Genomic DNA, 17,734 nt, shown 5'->3' with positions numbered 1-17,734 from the left:
GTGTGTTTGTGGCCAGCTCAGCCCACCAGGGGGCGGGGCTGGCTGGCATGTGGTGCTGGGGGATTGAACCGCGGTCCCTGTGCTTTGCCAAGCTTGGTCCACGTAGGTGCTTTAGACCACTGAGCCATCCCGGCAGCCCCTCATGGGTACATTTAAGCAGCAACTGAGAAAATTAGTGGAAATGACTAAATTTTATACTGCGCGTATATATCAAATAGTATTTACTCAGCAATTTTCTAGCCTTCACTAAAGTTGAACTATTAAGACCACAACAAAACAAACCACAAGCATTCTACTTAGCCAGGCATGCTGGCCCATGCCTGTAATCTCAGCAGTCAGGAGACTGAGGCATGAGGATCACTGTGTGTTTGAAGCCAACATGGGCTACACAGTGATTTCAGCCTGAACTACACATACACAGTGAGAAACTGTCTCAAAAAAAAAAAAAAAAGGAAAAGTTCCTCTGCTGCAAAACCAATTCAAGTATTGTAGCAATTCAATTCATTATCCCACAATAGTTAGATGAAAAACCAAGCAACACATTGGGTATGAGAAGAGCTCAGTCTAACCTGGGCTGTGACAGGGCTCATAGGCTTTCGAATGCCTTGGAATGGATCTCCAAGTAATTGTTGTGGTCCTGGTGTGAAACCTGTCAGAAAAGTTACAGGATAAATGAATGAATGAATGTAAAGGTCATGTTCATGCATCAGGGTAGCATTATCACTAATACATGCTGCTCCTCACTGAGGTCTCTTCTAGGAAGTATTGACTCTGTGGGCTGATGGACATTCATTTTCCTTGTTCTCTCACAGTGGGCTATGTGGACCTTAATTCAACTACATAATTGCCTCAATTGCTGGTTTATCCTTTTTCCCCACTAAGCTGTCACCTTTATAGCCCTTTCAGAGCTAATATGTCTCTGAGACAGAGCTTTTCAAGCCAGCATTTGGTCATGCTCACTAAGCCACCTGGTACCAAAGTAGAGCTCAGTACTTTGATGTCACACTATTTCCACAGAATTCTATTTCCTTGACTGTGGAAAAATCATTTAAAAAGCTGCTTCTCAAGGTATGACTAACAAGGTAAGTGGGAAGCAGTCTGCAGTGGTCCAGACTGGCAGAAACATAGTGACACTTCTAGGACTGCTTTCCAGAAGTGCTTAAGTCACATTCTGAATCAACTGCAAGACTTCACAGTTCATTGTCTCTCACCATAACAGCTCAAGGGACGGCCACCATTCCAACTTTTTTTTTTTTTTTTTAGCAGTACTGGGGATTGAACTCAGGTCCTTCCTACTGAGCTATCCCCCTGGCCCCTATTCCAACTTCTTTATCAAGGAAAAATCTAAGAAGCTAAATTAACTTGTGGGATTGAGCTCCCTAAATAAGGAAGAAGATTAAAGAGCTGTCCCAATTTAGACTAAATACCATGAAGGACAGCTAAGTTATTTTCTACATTTATCACACACCTCCATCCAAAATGCATTAATTTACATATTTCTGTTAAAAATCAAACTGTCTGTCCTAGGGGTTACAGATATGGCATGTGTGTTTAAGGGAGAACAGACATCTGTGCTTGAGAATAGTTGCTAGGCAGAGGACATAGCTCAGGGGTGGAGTGCTTGCCTACTATGTGCAAGGCCCTGGGTTCTATCTCAGTTAAAAAAAAAAAAAATCATCTAGTTACCAATTGGTGATGGTATTCTTGGGCGAAGGTAGTCTGCTGAGGCTGCTCGAGTTTGAAACACCTGTGACACGGGAGGAGAGGGTGCTCTTTGGCCCAGTAAAGATGTAGTAGGCTCCAAGCTCCCCATAAGGCCACTCAAAAGATTGGAAGAAGCAGATCTTTGAACTGGTTGACCCAGAAGTTCCTATAGCCAAAAAAACCAAATTCCTGTGAGTAAACCTAGTTCTTCCTTTTAGTTAGAAACTATAGATTATATATTTTGAAAGCCGGATGATGAAGCCTCCTGATGCTTTGAGGGACCTGGCATATGTACATGCAATGTATTTCTGCATGTTCAACTAGTATTTGCTTGCTTTTTTTTTTTTTGCGGTACCGGGGATTGAACGCAGGACCTTGAGCTTGCCAGGCAAGTGCTTATTCTACTGAGCTATCTCCCCAGCCCTAGTATTTGCTTTAAATCAATGATACAAATAGTTTACCTACTTTAAGTTCCACAGAATTGCAAACCTGCAAACTAGAACTAAAGGGCTATGTGAGGCAACAACATGACATGCACAATTGCCAGGCAACGTGGATCATTATCTAAGGCCCAAACCTGGACCACTATACAAATCCAGTTCAGGGGGCTACTGTTTAGGTTCTAGGGCCTCCGTCTAGCATTAAAACATACCTGCAGGATGTTCTTAGAGGCAGGCTGGCCTGCAGACTCAGCAGGGGACATCAAATGGCTTTCAAGATTTTGCTACAAAAGTCAAAGAAAAACTAGTTTTAACTTTTTTTTGGGGGGGACAGAACCGAGGATTGAACTCAGGCCCTTGTTGTTGCCAGGCAAGTGCTTATTCTACTGAGCTATCTCTCCGGGCCCTTAGTTTTAACTTTTAACACATGTATCTTATAGATTAATTTGGAACCACAAGAAAATATTAAACATTCAAGAGAGTTCACTACAGAATGATGTTCAAGTCACAGAAAACTTAGACCAACTTGTTCCTCTCATCCCATAGGTCCCAAAGACCTGAAAATGGAAAACAAACAAACAAAAAAAAAACCACAAAACACTTTTTGCCCTCTGCAGTACAGGAGACAGAACCCAGGACTTTCATACTGTGATCAACCCTAGTCCTATTTGCCTTGTGAGACAGGGTGTTGCAACATTACTAAGGTTCAGAAGCTGGGGCTTGAACTTGCGGTCTTTCAGCCTTAGTGTTCCACGATGCTAAGATTAAAAGTTGTATGTCACCAGCTGGAAAGACTCTCATAGGCACATGCAGATGCCACTCTGAGATACTTCTGCTGACACTGATCTATATCATTCTTTTTATTTTCTGGGACAAGGTCTTGGTACATAGTCTAGGCTAGGTTTGAATTTACTACATAGCCCAGTGGCCTTGAACTCATGATCTTCCTGTCTCACATTCTGGGATTATAAGCATGTACCACCATATTTGGCTATTTCTTTTTTTTTTTTTTTCTGGTGGAACCGGGGATTGAACTCAGACCCTTGCGCTTGCCAGGAAAGCGCTTATTCCACTGAGCCATCTCCCCCCCCCCCCCGCTATTTCTAACTATTTCTGTATATCTTACTATTTCTAATGTTGTAAGCAAAAAAAGGGAAAAAGTTGTGAAAAATGAGGAGCATACTTTTAGTCACAAATAAAAATTGTAATTTATAGATTTTAGTTTTTGAGGCAATCCCTGCTACTCAAGGATTTGAGTATCTGTGTTTTTAACAAGATTAAAACTGTATCTTTAACAAGATTTACCTACCAGAGATGATATTAAAATCTTAAGATACAGGCCAGGGAAGATAGCTCAGTGGTGTACCAGCATGGCAAGCACAACATCCTGAGTTCAACCCCCAGTACCAAAACAAAACAAAAAACAAACAAACAAAAAAAACCCTTAGGTAATAGCAAATTTGGCCACAATTCTTATATTTCAATTTCATGTTTCAGAAAATTTAAACTTTATTTTTTTTAATTTTTCTTCATTTTATGTATTTAGTACAGAGTCTCACTATGCAGCTCAGACTTGTAGTGGTCCTGTTTTCAGCCTCTCCATCACTGGGATTACAGGCATACGCCACCATGCCCAGACTTGGTCACTGACTCAGTGTGCCCTGAAAGTGGGGCCAGTGGGGCATGCAGGACCTCAGATCAAACCCAAGAGTTCCTGTGCTTGCCAAAGCAGGCATTTAGTCTACTGAGCTATCTTGCTGGCCCTAAACTTTAAACAGCTATTAAAATGGGTCTCTCACACAGGACAGTTAAAATCCTTCACTGTTTTTAATGCACCATAGGTTATATTTTACATACCCAATTTCTATTCCCATCTGTAATTTAGTAAATTCCTATCTTTACTTCAGCCTTTTTATTTTTTAATGTTTCCTTTATTTTTTTATTTTTTTTATGGTCAGCTCAGCCCACCCTGGGGGCGGAGCTGGCATGGCATGTGGTGCTGGGGATCGAACCGAGGTCCCTGTATGCTTGCCTAAGCAGGTGCTTTTAGACCACTGAGCTATCTCGCCAGCCCCTAGTTCAGCCTTTTTAAAAAATGCTTTTTCTGATACAACTGTACCAGAAACTGTCCTTCTACTAGATGGAGCTGGCAGAGCCCACAGCAGTATACTTGGGTATGAAACAGCTCAAAGATATCCAATTCTTTTTTCTTTTTTGGTGGAACTGGGGATTGAACTCAGGCCCTTATTCTACTGAGCCATCTGCCTGGCCCACAAATGTTTTATTGTTGGTTTTGGAATTGGTACTAAATACAATGATTTCAATTAATAATCTCAAGAATTACTTGGTTCTACCTAAATATAATAAGCAAGTTTATACAACATGCCTTACTATATTTAGAGGACAGAATCTAAGATTCTATTTAAAGTAAGGTTTAGACTGGAACAAAATGTTTCATTTTGGGATGAACAATATGATTGAATCTAAATAGAAGAGGCAGATGAGATACAGTATATATAACTCAGAGTTAGTAAAGACACAGATTTTAGAAAAACAGGACCTAACATGCAAATCCAGCAATGTAGATTATACCTGGTATCCTTATTGCATTATTTTCTTTGCTTTCTTTCTAGGTTAGCTTGAGTTTGTGTTAGTCTTTGCCCAGCTACTTGAATTATAGCATCTATTTTCTTAGCAGATGTTTGAAACACATTCCCTCAGCTGAAACCAGAAATATGTCAAAGAACTGAAACCTCAGTATCAAATCAAGTAACCTCACAACTCAGGGCCAGTTGTATCAATATCCTAGAGACAGAGTGTAAAACTGCAGAATAGCTCAATCTCCATTTCCTTAGTCATTCACATTAAAAGGAAGAAGTTGACTGAAAGAATTTACTGATACCAGTCAACAGCACAAGAAAGGGTCATAGTACAATCCCAACATTTCATTATCTTTATTCATTTTAATGAGAAAAAAAATAGCAATGAAACTGTTTCAAAACAGGTTAGTAGGACAGTTGCAATAATTAAGACATTGTGTATTATTATCTTCATAAGTCTCAACATTTCAATCTGGTCTTCATTTGCAAGCATTTGTAATTAATAATTATTTGTATGTAATTTAATTCTAATGTAATTTATTTATTTATTTTAGGGAAGGGTCTACAGGGTGGTTCAGGGTTTCACTACTAGGTCAGACTCATAGTGATCCACCTGTTCATAGCCTCCCAAGAGCTGGGATTACAGGTGCACGCCACCATATCCAGTCTCTCTAATGTAGTTTATAAGAACATTTCCCTGTAATTTACCAGTGGTCTGACACAAAGAAATAGGCTGGGGAGATAGCTCAGTGGTATAAGTGCCTGTCTGGCAAGCGCAAGGCCCAGAGTCCCATCCCTGGTACCACATGCCTATTCACTCCCAAAACCCAGCACGGTGGCACAGGTCTGTAATCCCAGAACTGGGGAAGTTGAGACAGGAGGATCACTATGAGTATAAACTACATACATGAGACTGCTTCCAATAAAAGAAAAAAAGAGGGGGCTGGGGAGATAGCTCAGTAGAATAAGTGCTTGCCTGGCAAGCACAAGGGCCTGAGTTCAATCCCTGGTTGCGCCAAAAAAAAAAAAAAAAAAGAAAAAGAAAGAAATGAAGTCTGAGATATCTTCTTTCAGAGGCATAAGGTCAGTCTGAACACTACAGCCAGGAATAATGGCACCTCTGTCCAATCCTTTCAGGTTGAGGTCTTACTAGCTGTGGTCAAATAAGAAGGCTAAAAATCAGTTGTCTTCTCTAGGTACAGGTGTAGTGAATCAGATATTTCTCTTCAGACTTTGGCTACCTGTAATTCTCAGACAAGGAACTAGCAGAAAATAAGCAAGATGTAACCTGATAAATATGCTAAAGCTTAGCAACTAGAACAGTTATATTTTCACTATTCAACGAAGCATTGTTATAGAAAGACCAGTGTATGTTATTCATGTGCATTTACTGAAATGCATTCACCTGACAACCTAACCTCATGTCCAGAAGTTGGAAAAAAAAACAAACAAAAAATCATACGTTCTTCCACTAGTAATTTGACAGAATGCAACTGTCTCAAAATACCTGTCTTAGGGGCTGGGGTGATAGCTCAGCAGCTTAAGTGCCTGCCTGGCAAATGCAAGTGCCTGAGTTCGATCCCCAGTACCAAAAACAAAAACAAACAAAAAACAAAAATCAAAATATCTGTCTCAAATACTTTAACCTAATCTGTATAACTGTCAACTGCCTAATCAGAAGAGCAGGAATTAGAAAGTGTGAAAAGGAAGATTTTACTATAAAAATATGGTAAACTACATGAACTTAAGTATCTGAATAACCATAAAACTTTCTCCAGAGCACATCTAAAAACACAGTTTTATACCTGTTTTAGCAGTAATTTAATAAAGTAATTCAGGTATTGCATAAAATTGAATCTTTCTATTGTCAGTCAACACACACACACACACACACACATCCACACATCCACAGGACAGTCTTTCTGGTAATGAACAGAGTGCTGATAAAGAACACAAAAATATGAAGGCCCAAATGACTACTAAAGAATATCCAATTTACTCAGAATATCTTCTTAAAAACCCACTTATTGTGAAACAGAAAGAGGGAAAGGGAGAAAAGGTCAGGTGAGGTTTGTGTCAAATACTTACATTAACTTTGGGCTGAGAAGGCAAAGTTCCACTTGCCTTCATGGTGCTCACTAGCTTGTTAAATGCAGTCATATCACCATCTTTCTTGAGTTGTCGACTGTTGCTTGCAGCACTCAGGGTCTCCTCTAAGTGTTCTGCCATGAAGGGAGTTGAATTCTTCACTTGTTGGTCTACCTTCAAGCCCTTGAGCCCTGCTTCTACCTCTTCTACTGAAAGCACAACCCCTGAATGTGCTGAAATGTGAGAAAAGTGTTGGTTAAACCAAGCAGAGATAGAGGTAGGAATTTTCGCTGGCTATCATGGTGGTTAAGATGAAAATGATTGGGGCCAGGGAAATGGCTCAGTGGAATAAGCGCCTCCCAGCCAAGCACAAGGACCTGAGTTCAATCCCTGGTTCTGCCAAAAAAAACCCAAAAAACAAACAAAACAGTTCTGATGATGGGGTTATGATCCACTGACTATTACACTCCTCCAAAAGAAGTATTGTTCTATAAAATGAGTCTTTTTCAAGGCTTCTAAATAAAATCTATCATATATCTCACTCAACACAATAGCAGTATGTTAATCTTAAAACAGTCCAAGCCTTTCTGGATATCTAAAGCAGATTCTCAGTAAACACTTACAGCTCTCTTTAAGTTTTTCTTTATTTGCAGAAAGGCTGGAAAGCAGGGGTTTCAAATCCACTTTGGCTTTCTGTAGCATCTCTAAAATATCCACTTTATTTTCAGCATTATCTTCCAGTGGTATAGGAGCAAAATAATTCCCTGTGTTCTGTCCAGGAGAGAGGATGGCTTGCTCCAGACCTTATAATATAAACAAAATTAGTCATAATTGGTCCCAATAAAGCACAGAAACCTACCTCTAACAGTTTAAGAGGATACAAATTGAAAGCTTTTTGTTATTTTGAAACATTGTGATCCTTACTGACCCTCACAAGTGAAAACAAAAAAAGTCAGGAGCAGTGGTACAAGTGTATCATTCTACCTACTCATGAGGCTGAGATGGGAGGATTCCAAGCTTGGGACCAGAGTAACTCTTTGTCTCAAAATAAAAAGGGATATAACTCATCATTTTCTGGGTTCAACCCCAGTACCACAAAGAAAATAAAAAAGGCTAGGTATGTAACTAAGTGGTAGTGTTTGCCAAGTGGAAGGCCTTTGGACCCTGGATTTAATTATCAGCACCTCAAAACAAACAAGGGTTTGGGGAGATAGCTCAGTAGAATAATGCCTGCTTGGCAAGTGCAGGGTCCTGAGTTCATTCCCAGGTACGGAAGGAGAAAAAAAAAAAAGAACAATAAAACAGATGCAATGAAAACAGAAAAAGCTGGGGGCCAGGGAGATAGCTCAGTAGAATAAGCGCTTCCCTGGTAAGTGTAAGAGCCTGAGTTCAATCCCCGGCTCTGCAAAAAAAAATAAATAAATAAAAAAGAGAGAAAGCTAAGTCTACATTCAAGGCAGAATCTTTAGTCAGTTTACCTGCAAGTCTCTCCAACTCTTCATGTGGCGTTGACCCAAGGCTGCTGGATCGGCTTCCTGATCGGCTTGGATTAGAGAACCACCTGCTGAACCGACTGGCAGAGACTGACCCTTCTCCCAAAACATCTTCTATCATCTAAAGAGAAAGATGAGTTAAACTAAAATAGATTTTAGGCAAAAAAGGACACGAACATTCAAATTTTAAGAAAGGGTCACTTACTTTGGAATTTCCTTTGATGCTGCTGACCTGAAGGTAAACAGTCTCAGAATTTAGGATTCTAAACCTTTAATTTTTCTCCCCCTGGCTGGGTCCTTTCTGAGTATCTTAAAATTGGTACAATCAACCATGTACCTTCTAAATATATGTAGCTAAGCCTCTATGCCATTCAGTATCTTGGTTTTGCATGTTTTGCCTCAGAAAATCCATATACTACCAAATGTTCTCAGAAGACTCATTTTCTTTTTTTTCTGAGACAGGGTCTTGCTATATAGTCCAGGTTGGCCTAGAACTTGGAATCTTCCTGGCTTAGCCTCCTAAATGGTGGAATCATAAGCAGGTGCCTATGCCTAGCTAGAAGACTTAGTCTCTAAGCAGCACCAGCACTGCCTTTGGCTGAACACCAAGTCTGAAGAGGTGATTTCAAGGTTATAAGTGTCATTAAATTCAGTTCTGACAATTCCAAAAGCTACAAAAACAGATTCATAAAGATCATAATTTCAAGGCAAAATTTGTAAAATGTCAGAATACGAGAGATATTTTAATTGATCTCTAATTTTTGTTTGAGATTAATGGGAAGTTTATAGGTATTTGCTTTCTTCTAAATCCAACCCCTAACATTTTGGTTTAAGAATAAGGCCAAGTAAATGATACATTATGAAGAGATATAATTTCTTCAATATTTCATATTTATATTGACAATTTTTTAAAAAACTAGATTTCAGCATTTTTTAAAATATAAATTTTTGATCTTTCCTAAAGTAGATCCAGTTAAATATATACATTAATCTTTCTTACCTGAAGTTTAAAGCCAAGTTTCTAGTTAATGTTCATCAAGGGAGAGAAGGTTAGATTTACTTTTAGGGTTTTTTGTTGGTTCGGGGATTGCAGGGGAGCTCTACCAATGAGCTACATGCACGGCTCTATTCTGAGACAGGGACTCACTAAATTGCCCAGATTGGCCTTGAACCTTTGCTCCTTCTGTCTTAGCATACCAAGCAGCTAGGATTATAGGCACATACCACCGCGGCTAGCCTAGATTTTCTTTTCATTCTTACCTCGAATGTTTTCATAATCTATACTCTCAAACTAAAACAAGTATTTCTTATGACAGAATTTTTTAACTCAAAACCCTAATCTGATTTTTGTTTCTGGAACTTCTATTTTCAGAAGAAATATTCATACAGTTTCAATAAAATTCTACTTATAGACTCTCATAACTTAAAAAACTTGCAAGTTCACCAATTTTGAATTTTTTTTTTTTTTTAAGTAAGGGTCTACAGGGTCTCACTACGTAGATCACATACTTTTTTTTTTGCAGAACCGGGGATTGAACTCAGACCCTTGTGCTTGCCAGGCAAGCACTTATTCTGCTGAGCCATCTCCCCGGCCCCACTATGTAGATCAAACTCATAGTGATCTGCCTGTGGTCAGCCAGTCTCAATCACCATCTCAGCACACCCTGGGGGCGGGGCCGGCACAGCAGGCTGGCTGGGCATCCAACCCCCAGCTGTTGTGTCTGCCTAAGCAGGCGCTTTAATCCTCTGAGTTATTTGGCCGGCCCTGCATTAATTGAAGAGAAAAAATTATGATGTTTCACAGTGGAAAAATTGAGCAATATACCCCAAATATAACCATTTTAGTGATAAATAGGAATTATAAAAGAAGCAATAAAAAGCTACAGTATTCAAACTATGTCATCACTGAAAAAACTTTAATTTTTACAAACAGCAAAAATGATGAATTAGGCACATAGCTGCCTCTGCTTCTTAAATTGCTGGGATTACAGGTGTGCGCCACTGCACCTAGCACTACAAGGCTTTAAACCTGAAAAGAATACTAAGAGCTTATTGAGTTAAGTCATTTTTACTACAGAGCAAGCTGGGACACAAACAGCAGAGGTTCCCACCTGTATACTGTACAGGAAATGGAGACCTGGATTACACCTCATTTCTAGGCTAGGGCAATCTTTTCCTACACTCTTATTGAGGAGCCTGAGAACTGTATTCTAGTGTTTTAGCGATCCTTAGATTTATATTAGCATTTAAAGGTCACCTATATGACTGTTAGTCTGGTCCTTCAAACACAGTTCATTTAGACAAGTCATATCCCTGCATTTATAGTATGATGAGAAAACACACTGTGAAATACTTTGCTCTTTGACAGTTACTTGGTCTTATTAATGTTTTTTCTTTTACTAATCATTATTGTCAAAATCACTATTTTTTTTTAATTACTATGTTTAGGGGCTGGGGAGATAGCTCAGAAGAAGAAGCACTTGCCCGGCAAGCGTAAGGGCCCGAGTTTAATCTCTGGTTCTGCCAAAAAACAAAAACAAACAAACAAAAAACTATTTTTCCCCCCTTTGGATTTGTAATGAATGCACTGAATGTAACATTTTCTTCTGAGCATACCTTTTTTTTTTTTTTTTTTTGAGGCAGGGTCTTGCTGTGTAGTTCAGGTTAGCTTTGAACTCACTATATAGCCCAGGCTGGCTCTGAACTTGTGGCGATCCTCCTGCCTCAATCTACCAAGTACTGAGATTAGAGGCATGTGCTATCATGCCCAACTTTCTGAGCATACTTTTGATTATATTAGTAGGTGCTTCTGTGTCACATTTCTGGTAATCATTCTAAATTGGTTAAGATTTCCTTTCCTCTTTCTTTCTTTCTTTCTTTCTTCTTCTTCTTTTTTTTTTTTTTTTTGCAGAACCAGGGATTGAACTCAGGCCCTTGCACTTGCCAGGGAAGTGCTTATTCCACTGAGCCATCTCCCCGGTTCCTCCTTTTTCTATTTCTCTTTGGTAGTGGGGGTTAAAGCCTATGTCTAACATTTTAGTTAACAAAGTCAAGCACCTATTAATTGTCAGCATAGTACTTTAGGAGTTGGATCCATGGTGGTACATGCCTGTAATCCCAGCTCTGGAGAGGCTGAGGCAGGAGGATCACCACAAGTTCAAGGCCAGCCTTGGCTATATTAGTGGGTTCAAAGCTAGCCTCAGGTCAGAGAGATAGCTCAGTAAAATAAGCGCTTGCCTGGCAAGCACAAGGTCCTGCGTTCAATCCCCAGTACCACAAAAAACAAACAAACAAACAAACAAACAAACAAACAAAAAAACCAAGGGGCCGGGGAGATAGCTCAGTGGAATAAGGGCTTCCCTGGCAAGTGCAAGGGCCTGAGCTCAATCCCCAGTTTGCCCCGCAAAAAAATTGTATCCTATCTTAAACTTACTTTCAATTATTGTAAATCTGATCCACATTTTCATTTTGTACACTCTCAACTTGTCAATTTCTAAAGGCGATGCAATGCCAGTCAGTGAACATAGCCTACAATTACATGCACACGTATGTGTCCATATTCAATATATAACATATATCTTATCCTATCCTATCCTGCCTTCCTGTCTCTTGTTGTGTTTCCTCTGCCAGAAAGTAAGCTGTATGAGGACAGGGTCTTCATTGTATTTACTACAATAACTTCAATTCCTAGGAAGAGTGTGCAGAACCTAGAGTTGCTCAATGAATGCTTTCCGAATGAAACTAATGCATTATTTGAGATTTCCTTTGTTGCCTAGTCTCTATGGTCAACTTATACAAAAAGAAAGTACATTCTTATTTTTATTATAAAGTTCTACTTATAATTAAAATCCCTGATGTTTTTGGAATTCACTAAGTATCAGGTACTCTTTTAAGCATTTTACACATAATCACAGTTGTGACATCTATCAATGGACACTCAAATCTTTTATAGTTTTACTTACTTTTCCAAGTTGGTCATTTTCTGAGCATCATGTTCTAAGAGTTCAGTTTGTTATACAATGCAATCAGAGCCTCTGTTTTTCACTGACACATTTTAGATTTTGGGGTTTTTTTTTTGTACCGGAAATTGAACTCAAGACCTTGTGCTTGCCAGGCAGGTGTTGTGTCACTGACTTATAGCCCCAGTCCCACATTTTAGTTTTAAGTGAATCTATTATATACCATAATAAGCAGAACCTTTGTGGAAAAAAAAAAAAAAAATGGGAGATGGATTTCCTGGCATAGTACTAACTTGCCCAGCATTTGCTAGATTTTTCTCTGGGAGTGAAGGACAAAGGATAAGATGGTGCCAAGTGACTACTTTTCCCTTTTATTTTTCAGAGGCAGTATAATTGTGGGGAGTTGGAGTAGAAACTGTATGATAGTTTAGTCCACCACTTAACAGCTACATGCTTCTGGGCAAGCTTTCTAAATTTCGTGCCTTTTTCCTCATCTGTGAAATGGAAAATTATATCAATTTCTAAGGGTTATGTGAAAATAAGTGACTTACTGTACATAAAGCTGTAAAGAATCAGTAGTGTATGTATGTCACCTGTTATTATTAAAGGTTAGGCTTCATTAGCACTTTCTTTGGATTAAAGTGAATTCTTTCTCTGCCTAGGCACACAGCTAAGTTTTGCAGATATTACTTTTGGAGCAAGTACAGGTCTCCAAAATTTGACCTTTTTCATTTATGTATTTGGTACAGGGTCTCACTATGCACCTAGGACTCATAGTGTTCCTCCTGTTTTCAGCCTCCCCTGCGCTGTTGGTGTGCCACCATGCCCAGACTCAGTCACTGGCTTAGCACGCCCTGGGGGCGGGGCTGGCATGGCACATGGGACGAGGGATCAAACCCCTATGCTTGCCAAAGCAGGCATTTAGTCTGCTGAGCTATTTTGCTGGCCTTTAAAATTTGACCTTCTGTTGTGAAGACTTTGCATAATAAGATTTCCATTTTCTTCTAAGAGAATGCAAAAAAAAAAAAGTAACAAAACAAACCGGTTGTTTTTTCAAACATTACACATACCTACAATCCCAGCACTCAAGAGGTTTTGAGACAGGAGGATCTCTACAAGTTCAAGACCAACCTGGGGGCTACAAAAGTAAACACAAGGCCAGTCCCAATTGCATAGTGAGACCCTGTCTCAAAAAAAGTCACAAAACAGTACACATAAAAAACAGTATTGTACCAGACTGCAGAGCAACTGAGAGGTTTAAGCACCTGCCTGGCAAGCACAAGGATCTGGGTTTGATCCCTGGTATCACACACCATGCCAGCCTCATGCTGTGCTATGCCAGTCACCACAACCAGGCATGGTGGTGCATGGCTATAATCCCCGTGCTGGGGGTCTGAGACAGGAGGATCACTACAAGTTCAAGCTGCATAGCAAAACCCTGTATCAAATAAAATAAATAAATAAAAGATTTTTTTTAAAAAAAAGCAAGAAAAGGGGTTGGGGAGACAGCTCAGTAGAACAAGTGCCCGCCTGGCAAGTGTAGGGTCCTGAGTTCAATCCCCAGTACCACACACACACACACACACACACAAAAGCAAGAAAAACAATACCATACCCACAGAAGTTCAGAATTTAGAGGACTACTAAGTTTTATGTCAAGTAATTATATACTTGATCTGGATGTAATCCTTATGCAAAAACCAAAGGACTGTTTGTTAGAAAACTGTCAATGAAGTAACTATGATACTTATAATTAAAATTGCTATTCAAGAAATTTAGAACACAATCAAGCAGAGTTATCAAAGTTGATTTGAAGCTACATCTCACATGCTCTTGATAAATGCTATAGATAAATGTGGTCCTAGACCATACTGGTCTACACTGAGATAAGCTGATAAAGAATAAACCAGATATGATGGCACACATCTGTAATTCCAGCACTGTATGAGGCTAAGGCAGAAAGACTGAAAATTTGATTTCTGCCTGTGCAACTTGGTGAAAGTTATCTAAAAAAAAAAAGAAAAAAAAAAGTTGTGTGGGACAGTACATGGCTGTAGTCCCAGAATTTGGGACGTTGAAGCAGGAGAATCACCGTGAATTTGAGGTCAGTACAGACTATGTAGTGATTTCAAGGCCATCATGGACTACATATGAGACCCTATCTTAAAAGAGGTGTAGGTAGGCTAAGAATGTAGTTTACTAGTAGAATACTGGATTTGAGAGGAAAAAAAAAAGCTTAGAAACTCATAGTAATTTGGTATTGCTGCAACATCTGTACTTTACACTAACAACAGAGAATTTAAGAATTATCGGCTGGGTGTGGTAGCATATGTCTGAAGTCCCAGCACTCCAGCAGGCTGAGGCAGGACTGCAAACTGGAGCCTAGGCTGTTTAGCTTAGCACCAAGATGCTCTTCCCCTAAAAGTGGAGTAATGACATAGCTCAATATGAAGGCCCCAGATTTAACTCCCACGACCACACTGAAAAGAAAAAAAGCTAAGCATGCTCAAATATGCCTATAATCCCAGCACTTGAGATGCTGAAGCAAGAGAAGAACTACAATTCTAAGGTCAGCCTGGGCTATTTCACGAGTTCAAGCCCAGTCTGAACTACATAGCAAGACCTTGTCTCAATGAACAAAAAAAGTATTTCCCTAGAACTCATATATGGCCCTGTACCAATCATCAGTGCTTTGCAGTGCTGGATCACCTATTGTAGGTGGCTGTCTTTTGGGTATATGAGAGCAGGCAAAAACAGGTTAATCTGGCCTGCTCTGTTGTGCCCTATTTGTCTACACACATAGTAATCAAACAAGGACCAGTTAGTTTTAAGTAGTCATTTTAAGTAGTCATTTAGTTTTAAGTAGTTTTAAGTAGTCAACTTCATGAATTTAACTTATTAAATTCCACAAATCACCAATTCTTAAGGACTGATCAACTTATGTATTTATTTTTGCAAATGGGATATCTGGAATATATAGATTTTTGTAAACTTTTAAAAATTCTATTTTAATGTAGTTCTATGCATTCTTTCAGCAAACAAAGAAAAATGTCATTTTGTGTAGGCAGGCCGTATTTAGGGAGGGTTTATAATTTCTAATTTAGAAGTCCAGAAAGAGACCTCAACAGCATAACAGCAACACTAGTAAGTATCCCTGGTTCTTTTCACAAAAGGCTTTTAGAACCATCACATCATAACATCAGGAACACCTAATCAAGGATTGCAGGTCAGTTTGATAGCAGTCACCAGTTATTTTTTTAAGAAGTCACTTCCAGTAAGACTTTATAACAAATAGTTAAAAATAAAAGAAGCCAGGTGCAGTGGTACATGCCTGTAGCCACAGCTATTTGGGAGACTAAACAGAAGGATTGAAAGTCTGAGGCCAGCCTGGGCAACTTAGTAAGACCCTATTTCAAAATGAAAAGGGGATATAGCTCAACAGTAGAACACTTGCCTACCATGCTTGAGGCCCTGATTTCAACCCTGAGTAGCACATTAAAAAAAAAAAAAAAAAAGGAGACAACTGGGTGTAGTAGCATGTGCCTGTGGTCCCAGCTACTCAGGAGGCTGAGGCAGGAGGATCACTCGAGTCCAAGAGTATGAGGCCATCCTGGGCAACACTGCAAGATTCTGGCTCAAAAAAAGAAAAAAGTAAATAAGTAAATAAAAGGAGACAATGTTTTAAAACATCTGAAGGATTTTTAGTCCAAAGCTAACAGGCTAGAAAAAGTGTTAATTGGTATAAATTCTCATTTAATCAAGTCTGTTAAGCCTCTCAAAGCAAAATTCAAAGTTAAGAATAAAAGTCAAAAACCCAGTAGCAAACTGGGTGTGGTGGCGCATGCCTGTAATCCCTACACTTGTGAGGCTGAAAATAGGAGGATCACTACAAGTCCAATCTACGTAGTAAGACTCTGTAGACCCTATCCTAAATTCAGAAAGAAAAAAACACAGCATCTAACAAGCAATACTTTACACAGGAGGCGTAAAGTACTGAGACCTTCCCTGGGTAACATAGTGAGACCCTGCCTCAAAATAAATGCCTAAGTACATAAAACCCAAAATAGTATCATATACTCGGGACAAATTCAGCTTTACAGTTTGCTCTATCCACATTTATAGGTGTCCCCCTATACTCACCGAAGCCAAGCACGGAACTTTATCAAGGTTAAAGAATTCATTAAAGTCAAATTCTCCTGGAGATTGTTCCGGCAAGACAGCTTCCCTTGGTACTTCCTGATCAGCAGTAGGCTTCTGGGTGAGAATAACCTCCACTTCATCCTCTTCAGCTACGCCTCCATTGCACTCAACTATGCCTGAGAACAAAACCAGGAAAAGTACAGTCTAATGAAGTAGACTACTCACTCTAGTCTCACCCATGCAGAACAGCCTTAGAAGACTTTAAAACTTCTGCGGCACGGACCATACTTCCTACAGTAAAACATTCAGTGCCCCTCTTCTGGGAGCTGTAAGAAGAGAAAAGGTTTTAATAACCAGTCAGACCACTACCATCAATGGGAAAGAATTATAGTTTCCTCCTTCTAAGCACTTCAAGTTTCTTACAGCAGAGTAATTCTTCTTCCAATGGGCACGTTGAAAAGGTAAGTCCTTGCAAGTCTTACTGGCCTCACCCATGTATCTGCACCACCACTTTCCAGGTTGACCTAATGTAGTACATGAAACCTGCACAAAAGCAACATTCACTTGCCTACTGCTGGAGGAAGTAACTAATCCTTAAAAGTAAAATTCAAATGTTTAACATTTTTACCTACCAACCACCAAATTAATAAATTATAACTGAGACTTCTATCTTGCTCTAATAATTTTTGTTCTACTACATAGTGTCAGCTGACCTAAAACCTCAGTAATGGTCTATTAATTTTAGGACTCAGTGAATCTACCAGATAATAATTTTTTTAAACAAGAGAAGGGAAGGTATGTTTATTGAAAATAAAAAATGGTAACAGTCTTTGAAAACAAAAAGAAATAATTGAGACCACAAAGATTTTTCTTTTCTTTTTTTCGGTACTGGATTGAATTCAGGACCTTGCATTTGCTAGGCAGGTACTTATACCACTGAGCTATCTCCTCCACAAAGATAATTTTTAAGGCATCTAATGTCTTTAATTTTAGTCGAAGCATGGGCAAAAAGCAAAATCCTGAGGTTAAAAAAAAAGAAAAAAAAAGCCACCTTAAAAACAAAACAAAACAATATAAAATGAGCTAATGAAACATACTAGGCACTGAATGTTTGTATTTGAATGTACTCGAAGAACAGAACCCCAAAACCACTCTCAAAAAGCACCTATTAAAAGAGCTGCACATAGTTTCAAGGTCATGGCATGGTAGACACAAATTCTCCTAGGGAGGAAAACCTTAAAAATATCAAACCAGGGGCTAGGAAGATAGCTAAGTGGCACAGCACTTCTTTGGCAAGCACAAGGTTCTGA

The 17,734-nt window shown here is 39.2% G+C and overlaps 1 protein-coding gene across 1 annotated transcript in view; it reads right to left on the bottom strand.

Moving 5' to 3' along the window:
- Positions 1 to 17,734, bottom strand: part of Eif4enif1 (eukaryotic translation initiation factor 4E nuclear import factor 1) — a 66,677-nt gene that overhangs the window by 10,045 nt on the left and 38,898 nt on the right. The window contains exons 7-13 of the mRNA XM_023705861.1: positions 16,425 to 16,600; positions 8,311 to 8,446; positions 7,456 to 7,635; positions 6,833 to 7,065; positions 2,357 to 2,428; positions 1,687 to 1,870; positions 570 to 649 (exon numbers count right to left, since the gene is read on the bottom strand). Coding sequence (XP_023561629.1) covers positions 570 to 649; positions 1,687 to 1,870; positions 2,357 to 2,428; positions 6,833 to 7,065; positions 7,456 to 7,635; positions 8,311 to 8,446; positions 16,425 to 16,600 — 1,061 coding nt within the window. The remainder of the gene's footprint in view (positions 1 to 569; positions 650 to 1,686; positions 1,871 to 2,356; positions 2,429 to 6,832; positions 7,066 to 7,455; positions 7,636 to 8,310; positions 8,447 to 16,424; positions 16,601 to 17,734) is intronic.

The sequence above is a fragment of the Octodon degus genome, unplaced genomic scaffold, assembly GCF_000260255.1.
Source record: "Octodon degus isolate 3935 unplaced genomic scaffold, OctDeg1.0 scaffold00230, whole genome shotgun sequence".
In the NCBI taxonomy this organism is placed as follows: domain Eukaryota; kingdom Metazoa; phylum Chordata; class Mammalia; order Rodentia; family Octodontidae; genus Octodon; species Octodon degus.
Note: the sequence above shows the minus strand (reverse complement) of the source record. Positions and strands in the feature narration are given on the sequence as shown.